The 19,352-nt window shown below is 40.6% G+C and overlaps 2 protein-coding genes across 4 annotated transcripts in view; one reads left to right on the top strand and one right to left on the bottom strand.

Annotated features, from left to right (window-relative positions):
- Nucleotides 1-19,352, top strand: part of LOC142365685 (regulator of G-protein signaling 7-binding protein-like) — a 53,489-nt gene that overhangs the window by 22,668 nt on the left and 11,469 nt on the right. The window lies entirely within an intron of this gene.
- Nucleotides 15,050-19,352, bottom strand: part of LOC142358781 (regulator of G-protein signaling 7-binding protein-like) — a 98,354-nt gene continuing 94,051 nt past the window's right edge. For all 3 annotated transcript variants that reach the window (XM_075446744.1, XM_075446742.1, XM_075446743.1), the window contains 2 exons: nucleotides 18,775-18,845; nucleotides 15,050-16,050 (listed from right to left, as the gene is read on the bottom strand). In XM_075446744.1, the coding sequence (XP_075302859.1) occupies nucleotides 15,959-16,050; nucleotides 18,775-18,845 (163 nt within the window). In that variant the 3' untranslated portion in view covers nucleotides 15,050-15,958. The remainder of the gene's footprint in view (nucleotides 16,051-18,774; nucleotides 18,846-19,352) is intronic.

A 19,352-nucleotide genomic window follows, 5' to 3' on the forward strand; every position in this document is an offset into this window, starting at 1 on the left:
CTACATTTAGATTTTCTACGTAATTTTTAACTATAAGAGAAATAATACTCTGTTATTTGTGCATCAACAATTATTCACTGTAGTTCTTCCTTTTCTCTCTTATTTTCCTTTTTTTACTTTGCTGTTCTTATTTTTTAAATGAATACTTTCTGCATGAACATTTCCTGCCCGGAGATTTGGCGTAAGAATTTAAATACTGTCATATTATATTAAATGATGTACTCAGTTGTTGAAGAAACTGCCTTTTCCTTGTAGAAGAAAACAAGTTTGCATTTTTTGGTGAGCAAAGAAAAGCTGACACTTCATGTCTCTGTCTACCATGGCAAGACAGATCATTGCAAATGTACTGTTGGTAACCTTGTCAGTGTGTGAAATGGTTAAGTGGTAAAATATTTTGAAGTACCTTGCTTATACAGCAGCATCCAATTATTTCCACAAGTTCTGGAGCTGTTATTGTGGTGAAGCAGAACTATCCACCCATATGCATTTACACCCCCCCCCCCCCCAAAAAAAAAAACCACCAACAACAAAACAGGGATTATGGTACTTTGGGATGGTATGACAACTGCAGCTATAGCCCTGTACATAGGCTGAGCAATGTGAGGCTGTGTGCTGAGGGAGCAGTCCTTTTATGCAGATTGAAGAACACCAGGGCCTCAAAGTTGTGGGCATTCCAAAGTCTGGGGATTTAATTTAGGTGCAGACCTACCCGAAGTAATGTGTGTAAAGCCTTTTTTTTACATCATTCAAGATGTGGAAATGAGTAGTATGTCTGTACAGCTGATAATACAGAATATTGGATGCCCAAGGAAGACTTTGTGGAGGCACCCTTGCTTCCCAAGCAGAAATAGGCATTTGAAAGAGGAAAAAAACATAACAGCAGTTCACAAAGTCAAGTGGAGACTAGAGCAGGATTAAAAAAACGAAGTTGAAAAAAATGCAAAGTTCTTTGTGCTTCCTGAACACATTTTATCAACAGATGGTTTAAAAAATTTCTCCATATATGAATTTAAACATTTCAGGAAGCTAATCTGTTTCTTTTTTCTCTTTTTTTGACACATTAAAGTTTTCTCACATTCTCTTAGCTGTAATTTTTAACTTAACTACTCATACAGATTTGATAAATATTTGATGGAGTTGTGTGAGATACTTCTACCGACATTATACCACAGTTTCTTTTTCACTTGAAAGACTTTTATGTTGAGATATTTGGATATTTGTTTTTAAAAAGATAAAAAATACTCCAGGGCGTAAGAATGACCTGTTCAAAGTACTCCTAGAAGCATTTGACACATCCAGAATCCCTTACCTTATTATGAGCAACCTAGTAATGATCTGCTTGGTGGACTATTTTCCTTCCAGTTTAGAACTGTAGGAGTCACCTTGCTTGACCACAAAAAAAGGATTATGAGAATGCATGGATCTTTTCAGCAATTGTTAATGCAATATGGATCTTATCCAAACCCCAGTGAAGCTAGCAGAACATTTTCCCTTTATTTTCAATAGTCTTGAGACCAAAGTGTTTTGCCATCTTTTTTGAGGAAATGCAAATACATTGTTCCTTACTATTCTCATTTTACCCTCTCTTCGCATCTGCTCTGTTTTTCTCATTTTGAAATATGGAAAACCAAAAATTTGCGGTACGAACAGATAACAGGTATCCAGATCACACAAGTGCCGTTTGGGAAAATCTTTATATTCAATTTTATATTCAAAGTAGGTATTAGAGACAGAAAAAAAAGGGAAAACAGAAGTGTCATAAATCAAAGTAGTCATCTGGTTTAGTGTCCTGTGGATGGTCAACAGCAGATGGCATCACTTGCCTGCAGCAGAGCTCCTTCCAAATCCCATATGTTAGTAGTTTGTTATGACCTAGATCCTACAGCAGCAAATACTCGAAGCATTTCATTCATTTTAAAGCCTTTCTGGGAAGTCTGACACTATTTGTCCACACAGATCAGAACAAATTTCATAGATCATTCCTCATGAGATACTTTTTTTGATAGTTTTCAAACATCCTGTTTCCAACTATTAAACAAGGGAACTCTACAGGAGTGTAGGTATGAACTCTTACCATTTAAATTTTGCAGACTTCTGAAAGATAGAGTTTATAAATAATTTATTAGTGAGCAATAAGTAATTAAGAGACATTATAAAGAACTTAAAAGCTTGATTAAAATTAAAGGGGAAATCCATAGGCAGCATGGGTTTCCGCTGTCTGCAGTCAAGTTATAAGAAGCAATACGGAGGTATACTGGGCTTCAGCCCATTTGCTGGCACAGACCTGTCTGTGCTCTCACTACTCGTTTATCAAAGAAACTCATTTGAGAACAACTTGCAGATGCTGACAAGGCAAGGTACTGAATAGGAATTTCTTTGGGAAACTTAAAAATTGTTGCATATACAATTAATCTGACTGCCTCCTTGGTTAGCATAGACCTTTTCTGGAATGTCTGTGCTGTGGTTTGGGTTTATTTAGTACTATCTATCATATTTGAGGCAGTGAGGCTCTGAGTCAGATTTTTTGTCCAGCTGAGGCTAGAGCTAGGCAAGGCTGACTTGAAAGCTCACCCAAAGATTTCTTTCATCTAACTTGACACCACCTCTTCTCATTAGGGAGCCTGATAATGTGCAGAGAGAAAGGCACTGTTCAGCTCATCTTTGGTTAGTGCAGAGGTCTTATGGATTTCCCTAAATAAAGGCGAGGGACAGCCAGCTGAAGAAAAGAATGATGGAAAGGGGACTTAGAGTTAGTTTCTGCAAAGGTGTGGTGCTCAAGCCCTGCATTTATTTTTTGAAAATCTTATAGTAACTCAAGAGCATAATTACACACATGCAATTTCACTTGGAATTCTGAGTGCTTAGAAGTATCCTGTCAGGGATTTTAAGATTAGCTAGTGTGGAGAGTTAGCCCTGGCCAACAGCCAAACTCCCACCCAACTGCTTGCTCAATCCCCCCTCAGCAGGACATGGGGAGAAAATAGGAAGAACAGGAATGAGAAAGATGAGAAAGCTTGTGGGTCAGGATGAAGACAGGGACATTGCTTACCAACTACTCTCATGGGCAAAACAGGCTTGACTTGGGGAAGGTTAACCTAATGTATTGCCAATTAAAATAATTACTAATTCAGGTAGTGGGAAGAAAAAAGACCAGCACTAAGACAACATCTTTTCTCCCTCTTTCCTGTGCTCAACTTCACTTCAGACTCCTCTATCTGCCCCAAAGTGGTGCAGGGAAGAAGGGGAATGGGGGGTTACAATCAGTCCATAACAGCTCCTATCTGCCTCTCCTTCCTCCTCACACTTTTCCTCTGCTCCAGCATGGGCTCTCCACAGATGGCAGTTCTTTTGGGAATATGCATCTACTCTGGTGTGTTTCTCTCTGTGGGCTGCAGGGACTATCTGCTCAGCCATGGAGAACCTCCCCCTTTCTCTGACCTTGATGTTCCCTCTCTTGTTTCTCACTCTTTTTGTTCCTTCTTCCTTTCTCCCTGTGTCATTTTTTGCTCTTTTTTAAATAAATTTTCAAAGAGATGCCACATGGTTGGCTGATGGGCTCAGCTGTATTCTGCCATGTGTCCATTTCAGAGCCATCTGGAAATGGCTAGAACTGGCTGTGTCCAGCACAGGGCAGCCCCTCACCTCCTCTCACAGAGGCCACTCTGTAGCTCCCACCATTACCAGAACCTTTCTACTGAAGGGGAATTTCAAATTGTAACTATTCAGCAGTGGTAATTTGTGACCAAGGAATGATCTGGCAGGGAGGGCAAGAAGGCCCAACTGCAGAAGGGGTTAAACTGGCTGGACGCAGGAATGCCAGAGACAGAACAACAGAGGGCTTGGGGGCCACCTTTGGGCAGCAGAGCTGACCTGGGGGATGGAGCCAGGGCCTGGCTGAGGTGTCCCATGCAACCACTCAGGGGGTGGGTGCTGGTGCCAGTGTATATAAGGAATCTGCTTGTGACGCATCCTTGCAGAGTCCATGTAGAACCACTTATGGCAGTAGGATTCTGCCAAATGTATTGTTCATTAAATTTTTCTTTTATATTTAAGCACAAATGTTTGATCAGTTCGCCTTGAGGGGTATCATAAAAGATCCCCAACACCACCTACACCCAGTACACCTAGTCTTACCTAAAGTTGAGCAGGTTTAGACAAAATTTCCTATATTATCAGAGAATCATAGAAACATAGAATGCTTTGGGTTGGAAGGGACCTTTAAAGGTCATCTAGGTCCAAACCCCCTGCCATGTTGAACTTTTCATCCACCAGTACCCCCAAATCCTTCTCGACAGGGCTGCTCTCAATCCCTTCATCCCCCAGCCTGTATTGATACTGGGGGTTGCCCCAATTTAAGTGCAGGACCTTGCACTTGGCCTTGTTGAACCTCATGAGGTTCACACAGGACCACCTCTCCAGCTTGTCCAGGTTCCTCTGGATGGCATCCCGTCCTTCTGGTGTGTCAACTGCACCACTCAGCTTGGTGTCATCTGCAAACTTGCTGAGGGTTCAGTCGATCTCACTGTCTGTCATTGATGAAAATATTAAACAGCACTGGTCCCAGTATGGACCCCTGAGGGACACCACTTGTCACTGGTGTCCATTTGGACATTGAATTATTGACCACTGCCCTCTGGCTGCGACCTTCCAACCAATTCCTTAGCCACTGAGAAGTCCACCCATCCAATTCGTATCTCTCCAATTTAGAGAGAAGGATGTTGTGGGGGACTGTGTTGAAGGATTTACAGAATTCCAGATAGATGACATCCATAGCTCTTCCCTTGTCTACTGATGCAGTCACTCCATCATAGAAAGCTACTAGGTTGCTCAGGCAGGACTTGCCCCTGTTGAAGCCATGCTGGCTGTCTCGAATCTCCTCCATGTGCCTCAGCATAGCTTCTAGGAGGACCTGTTCCATGATCTTCCCAGGCACAGAGGTGAGGCTGACAGGTCAGTAGTTCCCAGGGTCCTCCTTTCTACCCTTTTCAAAAATGGGCACAATGTTTCCCTTCCTCCAGTCACCAGGTACTTCACCTGACTGCCATGACCTTTGAAATATCATGTAGAGTGGCTTCGCAATGACATCAGCCAATTCCCTCAAGACTCTGGGATGCATGTCATCAGGTCCCATAGACTTATGTATGTTCAGGTTCCTCAGGTGTTAACAAACCTGATCTTCCCTTACAGTGGGAGTGGCTTTTCCCATCTGGTACCCATCTTGCAGTGCATCAACTGGGGAGAGGTGAGGAGAGAGGTTGCCAGTGAAGACTGAGGAAAAACAGTTCATAGAATCATAGGTTGGAAAAGACCTCTAAAATCATCAAGTCCAATCATCCACCCAACACCACCATTCCTACTAAACCATATCCTGAAATGCCACATCTACATGTCTTTTAAACACCTCCAGAGATGGGGACTCAACCACTTCCCTGGGCAGCCTGTTCCAATGCCTGATAACTCTTTCAGTAAAGAAATTTTTCCTAATATCTAATCTAAACCTCCCCTGATGCAAGTTGAGGCCATTGCCTCCCGTCCTATCACTGGTTACTTGGGAGAAGAGACCAACACCTGCCTCATTACAACCGCCTTTCAGGTAGTTGTAGAGAGCAATAAAGTCCCCCCTCAGCCTCCTCTTCTCCAGACTAAACAGCCCCAATTCCCTCAGTCGTTCCTCGTAAGACTTGTTCTCTAGACCCCTCACCAGCCTCGTTGCCCTTCTTTGGACACGCTCCAGCAACTTTTTTTTTTTTAATTTTTTGGTGTGTTTTTTTTTTTTTTACAAACCACTCCTTCCACCTTTATTTTTTCCTTTTGTTCAGTACCTCAGCCTTCTCCTCGTCTGTTGATATGAGGTTGCCATTCTTGTTCATTCGGGGGGAGGTATGCTTTCTTTAACCTTCCTTTTCTGGCTGACATACCTGTAGAAGCCCTTCTTGTTATTCTTTGTGTCCTTTGCCAAATTCAGCTCCAGCTGCGCCTTGGCCCTCCTGACCCCATCCCTACACAACCGGGCAGCATCCCTATACTCTTCCCAAAATTCCTGTGCCTGCTTCCACTGCCTGTGCAGTTCCCTCTTGCCCTTTATTTTGACCAGCAGGTCTCGACTCAGCCATGCTGGTCTCCTGCCTTCCTTGCCTGATTTCTTACACCTGGGGACTGAGAGCTCTTGCACTCTCTGGACAGCGTCCTTAAGGATCTGCCAGCTCTGTTCTGCTCCCCTGTCCCTGAGGACCATTTCCAAGGGGGTTGATTCGAAGATCCGGTAGGAAAAACCTAACAGTACAATGTATACTGTTAAGGAGGTATTCTTTATTGCGGCGCCGGGCACACGGGGGATTTCTCCTCCAAACGTGTGCACCAGACACCCTGTTGCTTCAGGTTAAATACAATCACACATGTAAATATTCATTATATTTCTAGGAACTAATTAGCATATGTAAATATCTTTCACGCATGTCTGTTAGCATCTTTGGGTGGCCTTCGGGGGTCCCAAGATGAAGGCCCATCCTCTTCATCACGCTGTTCACTGATTGACATTTGTTTCTGCACAAACTCAGTTCCAGGATCACGTATATCATGTCCTTCAGGGTGTTTTGCTCAGGTCTTGTTGCTCTCTTGGTGCCTCCTTATCTCTATAGCTTAGCGCATTTGCCCTCCCAAGGCCGAGCTGTCTGGAGTAGAATTATTTAGGAGTCTCTTTTATCCCACAATTATCCCAATTATTTGCTGAGAACCAAGACCACTTTTGTTTCACTTACTTATTTTGTCTAACGACTAAGTGATAGCTTGTGCCTATGTCCTTCTACTACATTCCTTAATGAGAAAGCAGGGATTAGTGTAACAGTTACATCGTTAGATCCCTATGCATGCAGAAATACAAGTTGCAGTACTAAAGACTACTAAAAACTAGAAAATATTAAGGCTTTTTGTTATAGTTTCACATTTCTTACAATCCCCTCTGTCATTCCTCGAAGAGCTGGAAGTTGGCTTTCCTAAAATTTAGGGTCCTCACTATACTCCTCACCTTTCTCATATCCCTCAGTGCATGATCACATTCCTCATGAGATACTTTTTTTGATAGTGCTTCAGGTCGGAAAATGGGTGTGTCTGTACCTCTCAGAAGAGAGTTGCCTACTACTACCACCTGTCAGCTTTTCTTAGTTGTGCTGGTTGTTATATGGGGAGCAGATCGGGCTGTCTTTCTTGGCTCCAGCATTTCTCCTGATGTGACAGGCCTTTCCTCTTCAGTCTGCAGAGCGATGAAATGGTTCTGCAAGGGCACCTCAGGCTTCGAGGGAAGTCTCTTCCTCCTGCTGGTCCTTGCCATTGCAAGCTTCCATTCTTCTGCGTTATTGGCCCCCCTCCCTTTGTGTGCTGGTGGGGGAATTTTTCGCTTTTTAGCCATCAGCTGCAGGTCCAATTCAGACTGTGCTTGGAACCATCTGTCTATGGTTATAAATATCTTAAGGGTGGGTGTCAGGAGGACGGGGCCAGACTCTTTTCAGTGGTGCCCAGTGACAGGACAAGGGGCAATGGGCACAAACTGAAGCGTGGGAAGTTCCAGCTGAACATGAGGAAGAACTTCTTCCCTCTGAGGGTGACGGAGCACTGGAACAGGCTGCCCAGGGAGGTTGTGGAGTCTCCTTCTCTGGAGATATTCAAGACTCATCTGGACAAGGTCCTGTGCAGCCTGCTGTAGGTGACCCTGCTTCGGCAGGAGGGTTGGACTAGATGATCCCCAGAGGTCCCTTCCAACCCCTACCATTCTGTGATTCTGTGATTCTGTGATTCCGTGATTCTCTCATCTCCTTCTCAGCCTCCCTGATGTTTCTCAGCCTTCTCACCGCCTCCTGTAGTTCAGCCATCTGCTGCAGGAGGTCCTCCACCTGGGCACACCTTCTGCAGACAGGTCTGCTGCCTGTCCCTGACCCAGGAGAAAGGTCTGGGCACTTTCTGAAGTATGAGGTCTGCACTGTGGCCTGTCCCTTCAGCAGCTCCTTCTGGGTAGAGGCATCAGCCACAGCTGGGGTAGATGGTGCAGGCCCCCGAGTCAGAGCTGCAGCCTTTGCTCTCAGATGAATACCCATGTTTCTGCCTTGAGGGTCAGGTAGGATGAGTGCCCTTGACCAGTGCAGATGGTCACAGAACTGTGCCCGGTTGCTGTGTTACTGTTATGTGTTCTTCAAGTCTCCCACTCAGGCAGTGGAATGCCCCTCCTTGCTGCTTTCTGTAAGTGTGGGGGTGTTCTCTGTAGCTCTGGCAACACCCAGGCCTTGTCAGTGTCTCTCACGAGAGCTGCCAGCTCCTGGCAAGTATCTCTGTTGCTCTGGTGTTTCCCTTCCTCAGGAAAACCTCGTGTGCACTGAGATCTGCTGCTCCGCTGTGGATAGGACTGGGTCCAGAGCAGGTCCCCTTGGCAACTGACAGCTAGTTACCGTTACACCGGTACATTAAGAATTGAAGAATGCTACTGTTCTCTCGGCCATCTGAGTGGCTGTTAACAGAAGAGTTAGGCCAACATTTCCCAGCTACCTCTTCTCTTCAACATTTTCCAATCTGTATCTGGGATTCCACCACTCTATATTTCAGGAGCCACATATAGGCACTTCTATATTATCATGTCATTTTTCACAAATTGCTAAGAGCAATAATTGGTATCATGCTGGGACATTTAGCTGAGTATAAAAGTCTTACGGATTGTGGTTTTAGCTACAATGTAAAACATATGAATACTTTAAAATTTATTTAGGGCTTTATTAAGCCATTATGCATTTAATACAGACTTTGTGCACTGTTTCATAGGATCATGGAATAGTTTTGGTTGGAAGGGACCTTTAAAGGTCATCTAGTCCAACCCCCCTGCAGTAAGCAGGGACATCTTCAACTAGATCAGGTTGCTCAGAGCCCCATACAACCTGACCTTGAATGTTTCCAGGGATGGGGCATCTACCACCAAAAGCATTTATACATTTTATGCGTTTAAAAATGAACAATTCTGCAAAGTGTTTCTGGAGTATATGTCTGTCGCAAAATGAGTGGTTAGGTCACTTAAAGAATTACTGTCAAAATTATTTGTAAGAAGTGATTTTTAATAGGAATTTATAAAATGTGATTTAACAAAGTTCGTTGGCAAGGCTCACTCTATTACTTATCAAATGAATGGAATACAAAATCGAGGTAGGATTAAGCTAAAGTGATTTAAACAGAGATTTAACAAAAAGTTATAAGGGGTAAGGGAGACACTCCTATTGAGTCACAAGGTTTGGAATGGACCCCTTTGCTTTCTGAAGTCCTTCTCAGACAGGAGTCTAGGTGCAGCTGGATCCAGACTTAGCCTCAGACCACAACAGTTTATGTCTAAAGGATATGTCTAGCAGCAATTTAAGGTTTATTTACAGTTAAAGAGAGAGAATCACAGGAATTTAGCAGTAATTAAACATTCATTAGTAAAGTAAGTAAATAGGATTTACTACAACCACAATAATAGAATGCTATGAATCGAATCGATTGACACACGTGCACACAGACAATATGCATGTATAAAGGTACCTGTTAAAAATTCCCCTCAAGTTCAGTGAAATACTCACTTCAAATGATTTCTCAGTGGGTGAAGGCTGAGCCTCAAGGAATGAGGAATCCCTGTAGTTCAGCCCAGGTTCTGTCAGCGATGGTAACTTTGAACTTAAGAATTCGAGGGCTCTGAGATGCATCCCACTCAAAGGGAGATACTGGGAGCAGCCCGCTGCAGTCCAGGAGAGCTGAGAGAGTCAGCTCTCTTGCTGACTGTTGTTTGTTTCTGGCACAGTGGGAAAGTAAAAGTATTATTTATTTTAAGTGTTATTAAAATTATTTGGATCTCATCAAAGCCTCACAGCTTTTTCTCTTTCTTTCTGCTATTACCCATTTTTCTACTACATATCCACTAAATTCAAAGCCTTGATCCTTTTATGTTCACGATGTTTGTTCATGTGTGAAGAAGCTAGGGCCCCATTGCAGGTTGAATTTTCCTTGCTTGCAAATTAATAGATTAGACCCAGGGGTTAAGTAAACATGATGTGGATGTTAAAAAAAAAAAAAAGTTCCATTAAGCTTGCTGTGTTTTCTAATATTGTTCTCATATCTTAATTTTTTAATTACTATATTCATTCCACTGATTTTCTGCCTTCATGTCTGGAGAGTCTCTATATCTGCTTCAAACAAGATAAATTTTGGGCTATGTAATAAACATCTTTTATAGTAGTCCTAGCATTACCACAAGCAGTCTAGACAACTCTTGAAACTCTTGAAATTCCTTGAATTTATAGTTATATATTTACTTCATACTGAAAAATTAATATCTTTATATTGTATCTCATCCCAAGTAAGCCTGCTGTGGGATGAATAGGTAATAGGACTTACTAGTCACAGGGACAAACTTTTACATATTGCATACGTTAACACGCACATTTTGCATGCTACCTTTTACATATTGTGTAAGTTAACATGCAGTCTGCAATATGTATTTGTTGTCTATTTCTATATGTTTGTATTTTGCTTCTGCTCTGAAAACTTTACACTGTACATAGATAACTGACTTTTTAGACAGGCATTTTGTGTAATGTGAAATATCTGTGAAAAGAAGAAAGGTACTACAAATGAATGGTGGTTATAAAGAATTTGTTTTTGCTCCAAAAAGCAGGATTTGCACAAAGTTTTAATAAAAAAGCGTTGGTCAAAATAGGCATGTTTGGTGGCTACAGAAATTGCGCTTCTTGTTTCTTGCCCTGCAAAAGAGTTGTGGTGTCTGTATCCTATTGCATCTTAAACTAAAATGTTCAAACCCCATTAAGGATTTAGAAAGCAAGTACTATTTTCCCCAGTATTTTCCCTAAATTGCTTGTTTCCACGCATTCAGGCATTTATCAGTATAAAGTTGTCTTTTTTTATATAATACTTGGAAAATAAGCAACAGAATGGTTCTATATAGTCTCAAAGTGATTTGTACATCATTTTGTTGCAGGAACTTCTAAACTTTGATCCAACATTGCCTTATTCCATTAAGCCAAAGTGTAGTAATATCATTAATCACAGAATCACAGAATGGTAGGGGTTGGAAGGGACCTCTGAGGGTCATCTAGTCCAACCACCCTGACAAAGCAGGGTCACCTACAACAGGCTGCACAGGACCTTGTCCAGATGAGTCTTGAATATCTCCAGAGAAGGAGACTCCACAGCCCCTCTGGGCAGCCTGTGCCAGGGCTCCATCACCCTCAGAGGGAAGAAGTTCTTCCTCATGTTCAGCTGGAACTTCCCATGCTTCAGTTTGTGCCCGTTGCCCCTTGTCCTGTCACTGGGCACCACTGAAAAGTCTGGCACCATCCTCCTGACACCCACCCTTCATATATTTGTAAGCATTTATAAGGTCCCCTCTCAGCCTTCTCTTCTTCAGGCTGAACAAGCCCAGCTCCCTCAGCCTCTCCTCATAGGAGAGATGCTCCAGTCCCCTCGCCATCCTCGTAGCCCTCCGCTGGACTCTCTCCAGTAGCTCCTCATCTTTCTTGAACTGGGGAGCCCAGAACTGGACACAGTACTCCAGATGGGGCCTCACTAGGGCAGAGTAGAGGGGGAGGAGAACCTCCCTCGACCTGCTGGCCACACTCCTCTTAATGCACCCCAGGATCCCATTAGCCTTCTTGGCAACCAGGTCACACTGCTGGCTCATGGTCAACTTGTCATCCACCAGGACTCCCAGGTCCCTCTCCGGAGAGCTGCTCTCCAGCAGGTCCACCCCAAGCCTGTACTGATGCATGGGGTTGTTCCTCCCCAGGTGCAGGACCCTGCACTTGCCTTTGTTGAACTTCATCAGGTTCCTCTCTGCCCAACTTTCCAGCCTGTCCAGGTCATGCTGAATGGCAGCACAGCCTTCTGGTGTATCTACCACTCCTCCCAGTTTGGTGTCATCAGCAAACTTGCTGAGGGTACACTCTAACTCTTCATCCAGGTCATTGATGAAGAATTTGAACAAGGCTGGGCCCAGTACTGACCCCTGGGGGACACCACTAGTTACAGGCCTCCAACTAGACTCAGCGCCACTGATGACAACCCTCTGAGCTCTGCCATTCAGCCAGTTCTCAATCCACCTCACTGACCACTCATCCAGACCACACTTCCTGAGAGATTCCCTAGGAGGATGTTATGGGAGACAGTGTCAAAAGCCTTGCTGAAGTCGAGGTAGACAACATCCACTGCTCTCCTCTCATCTACCCAGCCAGTCACACCATCGTAGAAGGCTATCAGATTGGTCAGGCATGATTTCCCCTTGGTGAATTCATGCTGACTACTCCTGATAACCTTCTTTTCCTCCACTTGCTTGATGATGACCTCCAGAATGAGCTGCTCCATCATCTTTCCCGGGATGGAGATGAGGCTAACTGGCCTGTAGATCCCTGGGTCCTCCTTCTTGCCCTTTTTGAAGATTGGCGTGACATTGGCCTTTCTCCAGTCCTCGGGCACCTCTCCTGTCCTCCAGGACCTTTCAAAGATGATGGAGATGATTAATGTTTATTCTTCTTGGACCTACATGATGTTTTGGGGCTTGAAATTTTTTGTTTGTTTGTTTCCATTTGAATTTTAGTGAAAGATAATCCTCTGCATTCATAACTAAGCCAATTTATCCCTTAACACCTCTTCCGTTCAGTTACTTACCAGGCCTTGGTTCATGGCCACTATCTATTAAAAGATAACTGGAGGACATTCCATTCTCCTTTGATCACCAGTATTCCTTAAATGGCCATAAAACTTGGGAATTGAGGATTAGTGAAAGTTATGAGTACAAGGGGCTTGAGAAAAGTTTCAAAATTGCTTAGAACTATGGAAAAGGCTTCAAAATGAGTAAGGACTGAAATTTTAGTAGTCTTTAGTTCAGGAAGAAGAGACACAACTAGTTTCCAGAATAACAATAGGTATAAGGATGTGCATATTACATACAGTTTAAAACAGTGCAAACGAAAAGGACTTAGAACCATTAAAGACAACATACATAAATCTGTTTCCATCACAAGATGTGCTGAAGTTGTGCAACTTATTGTGCTGAGATATGATTGATGTCAAGATCTTTGCATAATTGATTAACATGTATACCTTTATCTCATTAATGTATATTCCATTGCAATAGATGCGATAGAAATACAGAGATATGAGCTGTCATGTAACTTGGCATGTTAACTTCCATGTGATGATATGTGGTCAGGTACTGCACTAGACACGCTTACTGCTTAATCTGCCCATCTTCCTTTGAAAGTAGTTGTTAAAAAAAGATATCACACTGACCTGATGCAACAATATCTGTATGTACCAATATAACAAGATTTTAAATAATTCAAACAATATGCTTGTATGAAAGATGTATAAAGCTATTTTCTTTCTCCCTTTCTCTCTCATAGCATTGCTGCATATATAGTCTTGTGTTCATACACTTCTTTGGCATTAATGTCCACAGGATTAATAAAATAGTGTCAGCCTGGCTTTTTAACTTACGATGAAGCAAAATGAATTGGTCAATTGTAATTATAGATCATCTCCTCAGACAATATGTTTTAATAGTCATTAGACATCAGGAGTTGTTTTTCCAGAGTTTTAACAGTTGCAAAACCTGTTGTATTTCTGGGACTGGAATCAGAGCAAGTCTATCGATTTGTAGACTTTTAATTAAAACATTCCAGTGCTGCCATCTTTTGGACATCCTTTAACAACTTATTACAGGAAACTATGATCTGATTAGCAAGGACATTGTTCATGAGGGTTGTGGGGAAAATGTCAAAGAATGAATTTTGAAAAAGTGTCCTTCTGTGGCCTTTGATTCCATTCTTCTTAGAAATGCATTCATGATCACAAGTACACACTGTTTTGTGAGTGTACAGTGGTCTCTCTGTGTTAAATGCTGTGTACTTTGAAGAATACTTTGTGACTTGAAATCTTATAACACATTGCAGTTACATTTTTCTGTGCTATTTAAAGAATATTACTGTGCTTGCAGCTATATTCTCTTTTAGTGTTTAGTCATGCATTCCTCGTAATTAATTTTACTTATGGAAACACAATTTCCATGAGGGCATTTTAGATGGCTTTGTTATTAGTCATTGCAGCCTGATTATTCAAAAATATTTTTTCTCTGTGGGAGACTGAAAGGCAAACAGAGCAGTACAACCTGGAAAAAACCAAAACACTCTGCTGTATCTGAGTGAAAAGAAATATATCCTTCCAGAGAAATGTTGGAAGCTCTGTTATATGACTTCCTAAAACTGTAATGGTGTAGCTCTGACTGGATCACTGTTCAGAAAGAAAAAATTCTGCTTTCCCCTCTTGGGATTAAACTAGATCTCAATTTTTGGGCCTTGCTATAGACAGTACACTAATATTTCTGGCAATGTGGGCATTTCCTTCCTTTTTCAACAAAGAGCATTCCAGGAGAAAAAATAAAAAGGTAGAAAAATCAGTCAGATCAAACTTTGTAGGTGCCATATATAGTTCAGTGAATAGCTATCCCTAACAAACAGTTTTTGGGAGTGTACTAATATCCTACAAGAAAAACACGGAGAATATAACTGTGTGGGTGTTTCCTGTGACAAGAAAACAATACCTCCTTACCCACCACTAAACTCTTATGCAGTAAGAAGGAATTTGGTTCTTGCTGACACGTCGAGTCATGGTGGAGTCGCAGAAGGACTCATAGTCGCCTTCCTCATGTATTATTGACTACAAGGGTATGGTGACCTGCTCTATACGGCAGTTACAGATTGTTATGGGTTTCATAGTGCTGCAGTCTAGCACAGGTTTAGTTGTGGTGCCTTGCCTATCATCCTGAAATATCAGTACAATGAACCTGACCTGTTCATATCTACTGCTGCTACTAGCTGTCATTTTAGCATTTATATATCCATCATAACTTTTTGTATGTCTTTTCAAATATACATCTTGAAATGGAAAAATCACCAAAACTTTTTGTAGCACTCTGACAACAAAATCAGAAAAAAAGATATATTCTGGCAATATAACTAGAAACAAGACAACATTTAATTTAAATAAAAAACTTTATTAACAATGTAAAACATTTCATATCTTACAGTCTAATTCTGGCATACCCTATAAGAGTTAATACTTGGTGATATGCAGACACCATGCTATAAATTCTTTTGAAAACAAAATGGGTTGGTGTTGTGTTTTACATTGTTTATTTTAATACACCTTCTTTTAATAAATTTATTTTTTTTCAAAAAGCTTGTAGAGATACTATCGGCTTAAAAGGAAATATGTTACTTCTGTGCATTGTACAGTATGCAGATATTATGATTTCTCTGTATTTACAAGTTCTAAGTATTTTCATATATGGTTTGTGTATCATAAATTAAGATATTATTCTATGAAGCTTTTAAATTGAGATATAGTGGAAGACTAAATATGAGTGAGAGCACAAAAAGCAACTGGGAATTTTGTGCAAATTCAGTTACAATATTGTTCAAGTGTTTTAAAACTATAATAATTTTGCTGTTAAATAGTTTTCTATGCTTAAAGATTGTTAGAATATGATCAAATATTTTAATATGATACTAATAAGAGCACTGTACTATGCACAAACTTTTAGCTGTACTGCAGACAATAAAAAAACTTTAAAATTATCTATTACGCATAATTCATGTGTCTTTGAGTGGTTAAAAGTAAGCATGCAAAACATACTATAAAAAGTTTTAAAAGCATTCTTAGTTATGCTAGATCTATTTCACAGCTGGTTCTTGACTGCCATAACTTTAGACTATTAAAACCTTTATTTTTAAAAGGAGGATGGAGCAGAAGAGAAAAAGCAATAGACTAGTGTAGAAAATATACTTTATAATCAAAAGTAGTAATGTTTATCTTTCCAGTGGTCAAATGATAGTGGTTTAATCAAAGTCATGATTTTCTTGGTGTTTCTGTACCTAATCTTCTAACTTGAGACAAGACAACACAGCCCAAAGAATCTTCGCTTCCGTCTTCTTACTAATGGGTAAGGAGTCAAGTTTAGGAGGCTGCTATCATCTATGATGGAAAAAAACCCCACATTTTAGTACAGCTTGTACATATGCACACAGAAAAGACTTTATATCATTTATGTGTCCTAACAGCACCTACAAGATCAAGTAGTAGATCCCATTGTTCTAGGCATAGAGCAAATAACGAACTGTTTTTTTTATATAAGAGTCTTAAAATGCTAATTATCAGGATCTCCTTAGGGAGACCTAAGCCAAAATATTCCTTCATGGATGAATAATATTAGGGTCCCAAATAAAACCTAAAGATAAGTAGTTTGAGATCTTGAAGACATGAAAGTTTGGAAATGTTGATCCTAAGGTTAAATTCTGGCTTAATTTAAAGATGAAAAATAATATTGTTGAGTGGTCATTTGTGCACATCAGTGAGAATTTCCATTTAAAACTCCAACACTGGAACATCTTGGCACATCAAGACTAAAAGCACTTGTCTGGGAATGTTAGCACAATATACTCACCCTGTTTCTGGTTAGCATTCTGCCTTGTATATTAACTCCTTTTAAATTCATACAAAATTTATACATTGTTGTCTATACTTGTGTTAACCCATGCACTGTCAGTGAACTATCTCAAAAAGTCTTTATAATTTGCTTTGAATTTGAACTATCTTCAGGCATGGTTTCCGGCTAAGAACTATGCCTCATTATGTTCCTATTCTTGCTACATCAGGGATCTAGTTTTGATTGTAGGCTCTAGACACTACTGTAATATAAATATATTAAATATAAGAACATAGGTAAGAGTTCTGAATTTCTTAGCATAGTAACTTTCCTGCTGTCACTTAAGAGAATTTCATACAAAAAAACCCCAAAACAGAGGTCTGTGAGCAGTCAGTAACATTATGTAAAGTTTTTGTGGGCTTACAGTCTTAACTCCTTTCTGACTGTCACTGAAATCAACAGCAAAACACCCGTTTAACTGAAAGCAGGATCAGATCCTGTAAAGATCAGTTCATTCAATGGCATTCAGTATCTCATAATCATTCTCTTAAACTGTGCTTGTAATTCATATAAATGTAAAAATTACACTCCAGGCCACTGGAACAGGCTTCCTAGAGAGGTGGTTGATGCCCTGCGCCTGTCAGTGTTTAAGAGGCGTTTGGATAATGCCCTTAATAACCTGCTTTAACTTTTGGTCAGCCCTGAAGTGGTCAGGCGGTTGGATTACATGATTATTGTAGGTCCCTTCTATTCTATTCTATTCTATTCTATTCTATTCTATTCTATTCTATTCTATTCTATTCTATTCTATTCTATTCCATTCCATTCCATTCCATTCCATTCCATGCTATGCTATGCCATGCTATGCTATGCTATGCTATGCTATGCTATGCAATTTATAGCCTACAATGTTGTTTGCTTGTTCTATTTACTTATATTGTTATCTAGGTTTAATTTATTAAAGGTTTTGGGATATTTAAAAAAATTAAGTGCTGCGTGAGTAATGAATATGACTGTCCATTCTTGAGGCATCAATTCTCAGAGGTCATCTGTAAACTATGATCACAGTTGTAGTCTATAGGAGCAGCAAAAACACCTCTTATGATTCCCTGATCTTGAGGCATATCTCAGATCTTTTAAACTCTAGCTAACATGTTTCCCATCCTGCTGCACAGGTGATCAGCGATTTTCTGGCCAGTATTGAAGGGCGGTATAGACATCAGACAGTAGAGAATAATTCGGTATGTCTTTGTCTCTGTTCTGAATTCAATTTTGTATATGATTTATACCCCACAAATTTGTCTTCTCTTTCCTTATTTCTACCATGCTCCTTTCTTCTAGGCCAGGCACAGATTTTATGGCACTTTTCCAGTGTCTGTAATGGCACATCTGTATCGTGTGTCATAAGCAATTCCCTTTCTCCTTTCAAATAGTTTTCTATTAAGCCATCCTGCTATGAGCTCTTACCTGTATAATGAATTCATCCATTCTGTATTCATCTTTTACCATACTATGATGAGTGTTAGACTGCTTAGTTACTTGGGGCAAGATCTAGGACATATTAGGCATACTTCATCAGCTACCAGTATGTGAAGACTACACAGCATTTAAGAAATACATATTATCAAGAAGAAACAAAAAAGGAAAATTATGATCTTTTTAATGTTGTTCACATGAAGAAATAGAGTCCCTGTAGATGTGGAGTATTTAAGACTGCTGGGCCACAAAATGAAGGCCCGTTGCTAAATTTATGTATATGGTGGAGATCCTGTCCCCTGTACATTTGTATAGGGTGCCTCATAGCTGGCTACTGGGAAAAACAGGCTGTTAGCAGTCTCAAGGCAAGTATCTCTTCTGCATAGGGTCAGTGTCATATCACAGAATCTACAAGCTTTGCAGGGGTAAAGTAAACCGCATCACTCAGCAGGATCCCTGTCGTAGTCTGTGCAATTTACACCTTCATCACCTTTGAAAAAGAAAGCCTTCTGACACAGAGAATTAGTTGTCCTGATGCCTTCATGTCACCACAAAAAGTCTATTATTTTATCTATAGATATCATATCTACAAACTTCCAGAATACCTCATGTGAAACTCAAGAGGACGAAGTTTGCATATTAAATTCTGGTTCCACTGAATCAATAGTGAAGGGACGTCACCTAGATTTTTCTTTTCACAGTTTCTACCAAAAAACCCCTACATTTTTCAGATCTAATGGAAGGTAAAACCTTTAATTATCTTAATTATCTTTACATGATGAAAATATAAAACCTACCTTGATTTTTCAGTGGTAAAGGCATAGTCTCCCTGAGCTTACTTAAAAGGTTTTTCATTTCTGTCATATCTCTGTGGAAAAAAAAGTTGAAAGAGATACAATAGAATGGCAGCTGAAGACTGAATGGGGACTGGCTCACAGTATAGCTTTATATGCTGAAATAATGGCGCAATAAACTAAACTAAATAAAACAAAAATCTATCGGGCAAGCATTTGGTTCAAAAACATGTATCAGAAGATGCATACCAAAATAAAGGGCAGTAGATTTAATAAGGGAGCACTTTTAACCCCGTCTGATTTTAATTAGTAGCATCCAGCATAAATTTATGATCTATTCTGACCCTTGAGTATTAAATAAGTTGGTGGGCACAATGTGATCCTAGTGGCAAAATACACAATATACCTTATAATTAGCACAAGTCAGTACTAATGTTAACTTAATACTCCTTATCAGCATTTTGTAGCTTGTGCCATGAATGTGTTTCATTGTTTATAAGGAAATTATAATACATGTAGCTAATCCATGTCACGTAAGCTCCCTGCACGTTAAATTTTAGAAACAGTGCTGTCACTCTCAC

Source organism: Opisthocomus hoazin, chromosome W (genome assembly GCF_030867145.1).
Source record: "Opisthocomus hoazin isolate bOpiHoa1 chromosome W, bOpiHoa1.hap1, whole genome shotgun sequence".
Taxonomy (NCBI): Eukaryota; Metazoa; Chordata; class Aves; order Opisthocomiformes; family Opisthocomidae; genus Opisthocomus; species Opisthocomus hoazin.